Source organism: Eufriesea mexicana, unplaced genomic scaffold (genome assembly GCF_001483705.2).
Source record: "Eufriesea mexicana isolate 0111107269 unplaced genomic scaffold, ASM148370v2 scaffold395, whole genome shotgun sequence".
Lineage (NCBI taxonomy): Eukaryota > Metazoa > Arthropoda > Insecta > Hymenoptera > Apidae > Eufriesea > Eufriesea mexicana.
In genome coordinates this window covers 919411-926890 of record NW_016908583.1, presented here as the reverse complement: position 1 = coordinate 926890, position 7480 = coordinate 919411, and the positions used below count along the sequence as shown (strand labels likewise).

Below are 7480 nucleotides of genomic sequence, written 5' to 3'. Positions count from 1 at the left end.
GCAGGAATTAAAAATCAGCGGAAGATAAAATCTTTTATGACGACACGTAGTACAAATTCCCTATATTTGGTAGATTAAAGCAGAAACAAAAGAAAGAAACGACTGTCAAGGATAACAAGGGACAGAAATACATTACACGTGAAACAGTAGAGAGGAAAGCAGACATTCAACGAGAGTTGAGAATCACCAAAAGACGTATAGAGAGGAGACGAGGATGTTGAAAGTAGTGGGATTGGAGGATAACCAACGACTCGCATTGATGAAAGTAAGTCAACGGTTCGATTCCATAGAACACGCATCACAGGGTCAGGATCATTGATGCTCCATTCCGGAAAAAATATTAGAAACGTATTTGATAAATGTCGTATTAACATTATTTGTTACTGTACTATAGTGAGTAGACGCTAGAACAGAGCAAAATGCTAGAAATATAGCGCAGGTATTATTTCTTTGTTATTAACCTTTTAACTAGAGGGTCCAATCATCCAAAGCGCACTCTGCATGATATACAGCAAACTTTTAGAGGTGACTTATTTCGCTATACCCACAACAAATATAAATTATCGTAATTTATATCTTATCAGATTATTAAGGAAGAAAAAGAAAATTCTGAGATAAATATTTCTCGATAAATAAGTCAATAAGTTAAATTAAAATTGATTTTATTGAATAGTATGATCTATATGAATGGAAATATTAGTCGATATCGTGCTATCATGGGGACAATAAGAAAACAAGTGAACAGTTAAAAAAAAAAACAAGGAATGTCATACATTTTATAGACAAAATCAATTTTTCATACTTCAGAGTCCATCAATAAAGAAATAAGATTTAATGAATTTAATTGTATTATTCGTAACTTAAATATCCACTTTTATTTAGGACTTCAGAGAAGGAAGCGTGTAATTCTAACTGCTGCATTTCAAACTGCTATTATCAAACTGTACATCTAAAATCGCTAATTGAGTATTTCCTATTTTTTTCCTTTATTCTTCAAATTATGTATTGAGTTTATCGTAATATACTCCGAGTTAGTTCGTAATATACTTTTTAAAAGTGCTGGATAAGCGTTATCGAATGACAAATTACTCGTCATTCCCGGTTTGTGAATTTGTCACATTTGAAATATGGTCAGGATGTTTATTGCCAGATGTATTTTCTATAAATTCTTTTATACATACATATTTAAATTCTATAATTAACTATTTAGTATTTACTTAGATACGCGACGAAATTGATTAGATCGATGAAATGCATTAGACATATTGGTTGAAGTAATCAAGGAAGCATGGTTCGCGTTTGCTATATTATAGCACAATTAGCGTAGTAATACTTTTATTAGATGTCTCACCTTTAAAAAACGTTAGTATCGTTAATGATGTACCATCGGTAAGTAATAAAATTACCGAAGGAAACGATTGGTTATTTCCAATCGTTTATACAGTTGCAATGGTAATAAAAATTATACGGCAGTTTCATAAAAAGAAATAATTACAGTCTATTAAATGGATGATTTAGTTAAATAATAGCGAATATTTTCTATAGCAACTCCTTATGTACAAGGATAAAATGAAGATTAAACCTAGAAAAAGCATAACACTTTTTCATCGTGACTCAAATCATAAGAACTACAACGCTCGAGGCTTACGAAGGTCATTTCAAATACAACTAGTGCCAAATACAAGTTTTAAGACAAAATAAACAGACGAGTATGAATTAAGATTGGTGTACAAGTAAATCGAATAAAGAATGTAAACTTATGGGACGCTACATAGTTTTCACAGCAAAGTGTTCGTATCTCTACAAATACAAAAAGAATCAAAAAGAATAAGGAAAGAAATCAATCATTACATGTGCAAATATGTGAGTAAACAACTAGCATCATTAAATATGCAAAAAACGTTCAGAATAATGGACAATTCTGTCCTTGATATTCTACAAATACACAGATTTCCATTTGACGTCGTCATTTTTATAAGAAAGTTCAAAGATATTTTTCATATCATAGCGTATTCTTTCATCCTTTTATTCTATCTTCATAACATAATTATCATTTTTCTTCTTCGATCATTTCGGTGTAATGACAACCCTTGGTTACCATTCACACCAATATATTCGACTAGTGAAACATTATCACAGCCTACGCTTCGGTCTGCTGTTTCCTATCCCTTCAAAACTTTCATTCCATTGCTGTCGGCAATAAACATGTTTTTTATCACCACTTTCGTTGCTCGAAAACGTGTCATTATCCGATGGATTTCACCCAATGAAAACCACTTTATCACCGAACAGAGACTATGTATACACCGCTCCCATCAGTGTTTGACGATTTCTTTTTTGAGAGTCGCTAAATCTATCCGCACTTTAAATAACTCTAGATGCTTTCCTCGTGAAAGATAATCCTTTCTATACCTTTATTTACTTGTGTATATAATGTTTCATACTCGACTCCACACTGACCAAGAGGAAACGATCTCCCTGGGTAAAACGGCACTTTCTTTACCCTGCCACTTCACATACAAACTCACCTGTGATCTTGCAACGTGACACTGTTTAAGATTAGATAGTACACATATAAAATAGTTCCTTATCTGTCCATTTACTCGTTTACGTATGATTCTATATGTGTAAATCGGTTCTATTAATTTCCTTAATTGTACAATACACGAAAATATAATGCAATATGGTATGCTCATCAGATACGCTTTGCCAATCGATCGGACTATGATAATTTCATACATTATACCTTGACTAAAAAATTTGATTAAAAAATTTGTAACAAGAAAACGATAACTGATATTAATGCGCTAATAAATGATATTAATTATAGTGATTCTAGCTGTAAATTAATTATTGGTAGATAACAAATCGTTTGTATTCTTTTTTTGTGGTACATTATTACCGTTATTGACACTAAATTTATTCAATTATTTTTATATTTTTTTTTCTTCGTAAGAAATCTCGATATTATTTTCTATTCCATGTTATCCTATGTTAATTTCTTTCACGGGGGTTACTAAAGTATCAAACATTAAGGATTTCATTTATGTTATGGAGAACTTTCAATCGTTGATCCATTTAGACTATCACACAGAATTGAATTATTTCGTCCATTGATTTTGTACAAACGTTTCGTATAGAAACTCTGGTAATTGCAATAATCATAAACAGTGTGACTGAGTGATATTCAGATTATAGAAGAAACAAAGAACTTTATCATATCAAACGACTATTCAGAAAAAAGATGTATAATTCACGTAGAGTTAATCATTTCACCTTTCGTGATCTTTTCACCTTTCCATTTTTTATTTCTCTCATCCACCTATTATTATTAACGAGGAAATAATACGTTTACGTTTTAATTATATTCAAGATATTGCGACGCTATTGTATCGATAGACTTTTAATACTAGAATTTCTGTAATGTATGTATATTAAAGTGAGGCAATGATATATTCAGTGGTTTCGAGAAAGAAAGGTCACGATAGAATTTTAATTTTCATTGTAGTTGGTAAACCATTGAAACCAGGCATTTTATCAAATGGAATTTTAGGAAATTTAGAGTGTAAAATTTTAAAAGATGAAATGAAAAATAAAATTACAGTCTTGATCACAGGTTTGATATATGTCGTCGTATCATTGACCGGTATTTCGGTTACGAGTAACCGGATTGGATTGACCCGTTGAAAAACCTGCGTGAAAGTAAACACGGGTAGTTTTGTAAATTGTGTGAAAGAAAATGGTCAGGAATTTTTATGTTGGACGTAAAAAAATCATTGGCTAACTTTCCAGTAAAATGGTTTAGTTTCACTGCGAATTGTAAATAAAAGTATGATATGATAAATCTGCAATATACCTAACATTGTATCAGCAGGTAAATATAACAGGCGCACATAATTCATTTTTCGTCTTTTTACTATATCGTGTAACTATAGTACAGCGTAACATTATTCCGTAACATGTTGGTATAGCATGGTTCCTATAGTTCTTTACTCTAATTTATATACCGTGCTTTCCAAACTGCTAACACTATGCAATTCCATCTTTGTTATACATTATTATCTAAAAATTTCAAATCGTCATCATATTCTCGTTGATTTCGTTATAATTCCAATGCATATTTTCTAAAATTTCCAGAACTTTGGAGATATCCCGTAGAATTTCACACGAGTGAAATCTTTTTTCCTCAGAATTCACATCATTTAGGAAACTTGCAGTGAACAAGGAGTACTACAAAATAAGTTTAATTAGAAACTTTAACTATATGATATTATCGTGAAAGGCTGAAAATCATGTGGGACAGCACTATACATGATGCAAAAATTTTAAAGTAAAAGGCCACTAGATCTTATGTAATCGACTAATTTATACGAACTTCTGGTTTCAGTTTAGGCGGGCAGTTCAAGATATTCTGAAGCAACCGCATCATGACGATAACTTTCTACTACGTTGGCTCAGAGGTATGAGTTTCTGTAATTTATTGTAACCATTTACGTAGTTTCTCAATATTGTATGTGTTAAATGCGTATACCCTGTATAAACCCTGAAGAAAACCTATCAGCCTAGTATTCACAACTAACCACGCTTGGATCTTCATATCTATTCACTTCATTGTGTTCAACGTGGTTTCCTGACGATTATTCCTTTCAAGATAGCTTCTAGTGCTTCACTGTAGCAGTTTCATTCAATTGACAATTCAAAGTTAACGACATGAACATCGTAGGAGAAAATTTATCCTAAATTATACAATAATAAAATTAATAAGTCAATAATAAATTATAAGGCTTTGTCTTAAAACTTTTATACGAATGAATCGTAATTCGATAAATGTTTACGTAAACTGTCTTCTTGAAAGAGAATTTGTAGAAAAAGAATACACCTGGCAAAAACGGCCTACCATTTACTATGCAGTCGAGAATTAATAATAACTCTGACGGAATATGTGTAAAAAGATGGTTATATAAAGTATAAGGTTTCTTAGTCTATATTGATCACGAAACAGTTGGGAAAATAAAAGAAATGTCTTTGAAACTGGCAGAGGTGAAATAATACTTGAATGTAATATACTTCGATCAGGATATCGAGTAAAAATTCAATACCGGAAAAATAAAATTCTAGCGGAATTCTCAGAAATTCTGCGCAACGGAACCAGGAAAGTAATATCGGAAGATAAACACACATTTAGTCAAATATTATTAACTTTTTATGCTGCGTAAATATAAGCTCTTAAAGCCTAAGGATTTAAGAAGAATATTCTAAACGTATTTTATGTACTTATTAAATTGAAATTAAAAATATGTGATTTTCAGCAAGAAAATGGGACTCAGTTGCAGCGGAGAAGATGCTGCGCGATGTAAGTAGATTTTAATATAATTACTGGCCAAATAATCATCTTTGTTTTAAAGAAAATCCTTTTGAAAGGGGGACACAACTTCGTTGGAACTTGTGCTGTACTTTCACATATTCCTTATGCCTTTCATCTTATACAACGAAAAAATCCACTTGGTTAAACATTTAAACCGGAAAAATGATCAAACCTCGTTTAATTAATTTTTCCCATTCTTCAGACCCGTCGTCGTTATCTTCTATCTATTCTAATAAACCTTAACACATTTCTAACTTTAAATTACTAAAATTTGAATATATCATGAACTTACTAAAATTATTTTGAAATTGGCACGTTTTTCTCGCTATTGTCTCATCTGGAGATCCACGGCTTTGGATATAATTGCAGATAAGTTACCCATTCGTAACGTTGATTATTCTATGGATCAAGTATCCACCTTTCGCGGTTATTACTTCGCAATTCCAATAGCGGCGAATTTAACCGAGAAAGTCTCAAGAAACGTGTTTCACGATCCTTTGAAATTTCGCTGTCTTATGGATGGCCTGTAAAGTATTAATTACGAATACGGAGATGTGCTCTGTATGCTCGACTGATCAGTAGCTCAAAAAAGTGTAATTTTTTCATACGTTATATATCTTTCACCGTTTCAGATGCTTTACAAAGATGGTTTTGGCTTCCAAATTACATTTCCTAACTGAGCTAGATATATGAGCAACTTTTTTTTTTAAGTCTTATAAATTTATTTGTTATAACTTTAAATTACGTGATAACTAAATAAATTTAGTTATTACGAATAACTAAAAATCACTATAACTTTTTTATCGTAAAATATACAAGAAAGGCTAATAGAAACATTAAGATTCTGTGTCCCGTTGTTATTTCCTAAATGTTATTGATAATAAAGAGAAATTCATTAATTTTTAATTGAAAGTAGCTTTGATTAATCTTTTTTACATTGTATCTATACTATTTTTAAAACACAAGTGTAATTACGTATGTGAAAGGAACATTTGTTTGAACCTAAGAAGAGGCAGTAAGTTCAATTTCCACTCTAAGCTGCCAAGTAAAGAGAGAGCAGAATGAACTGTTTGCGACGCAAACAGCTGCAATATTTTATACTTCTATGTTGTTTAACCTACTTTTCTTTCTTTTCATTTTTTCTCATGTGTGTATTTCATTGCGAATTAAATTTTTAGGCAAACCATAGGAAAGAACAGGCTTCATTTAATATACTTAAGATATATGCGGAGGTGTGATTGCAATTTTTTATTTGCAACTGCAACTTGCAAAATAAGGAACTTGATACTCGATACGATAGTGTAATACTACCCGCATCATGACATTATCGATTTCTACAATTAGCAACATTCACAAATATGAAACGTTTTAGATATTCGCTTGAGTAGAATTCTGGATATTGTAATGTGTTAGTTATAGCTATATTTCCCTTTCTCTTCTTACGACAAACTTGAAATCAAATTTCTCAACTCTATGCTTGATTATCATCTTTGGAAAATTTTTCCGATCTTAAACTGATTATTTTTCTGAAATTACAATTATTATTCGTTGAATCTTTTGATTCTATAATATTAATTCTATTACTTCTAATTTGCTATAACGATGTATCAAAATACGTAGTAAGCATTGTTTCCGGAGTATTTTTGTACTTCAATAATTCCTGTTGTAACGTTTTCAATCCGGATGTTTGTTTTCGAAGTAAATGTTGTACAACTTAAATTTTGACGTGAGCTCATAGGTGTCTTCCTATTGAATGTCTGAAATATAAAACAAGTTTTAAATACTAATCTGAGTGCTCTAATCATAACGATGAACGCTTACAAGTGCAACTATAAAACAAAGCATTTTTACGTCTATGTAGTTTTTATATTTAACTGTATATAGTATATCTACTTTTGAATTAAAAAGTTAAATAATTTTTTAGTCTGTAGAGTGGCGAAAACAATGGGAAGTTGAAAAGTTAACCGAATGGGATCCTCCTCAAATTTTGACTGATCATCTACCTCACGGTCTATGTGGTTTTGACAAAGATGGAGCCCCAGGTAAACCTTCTCTTTCATTTCTTAAAAAGATAAACGACTTTATATATATATAATTATATATAACTAAATTAAT

At 31.1% G+C, this 7480-nt stretch overlaps 1 protein-coding gene across 4 annotated transcripts in view; it reads left to right on the top strand.

Annotated features, from left to right (window-relative positions):
• The window catches only part of LOC108545348 (SEC14-like protein 2), a 10741-nt gene that overhangs the window by 1598 nt on the left and 1663 nt on the right, over positions 1–7480 (top strand). For 3 of the 4 annotated variants that reach the window (XM_017896907.1, XM_017896908.1, XM_017896906.1), the window contains 4 exons: positions 5–265; positions 4388–4460; positions 5310–5353; positions 7290–7407. In XM_017896907.1, coding sequence (XP_017752396.1) covers positions 215–265; positions 4388–4460; positions 5310–5353; positions 7290–7407 — 286 coding nt within the window. In that variant the 5' untranslated portion in view covers positions 5–214. The remainder of the gene's footprint in view (positions 1–4; positions 266–4387; positions 4461–5309; positions 5354–7289; positions 7408–7480) is intronic. The other variant, XM_017896909.1, reaches the window with a different exon arrangement.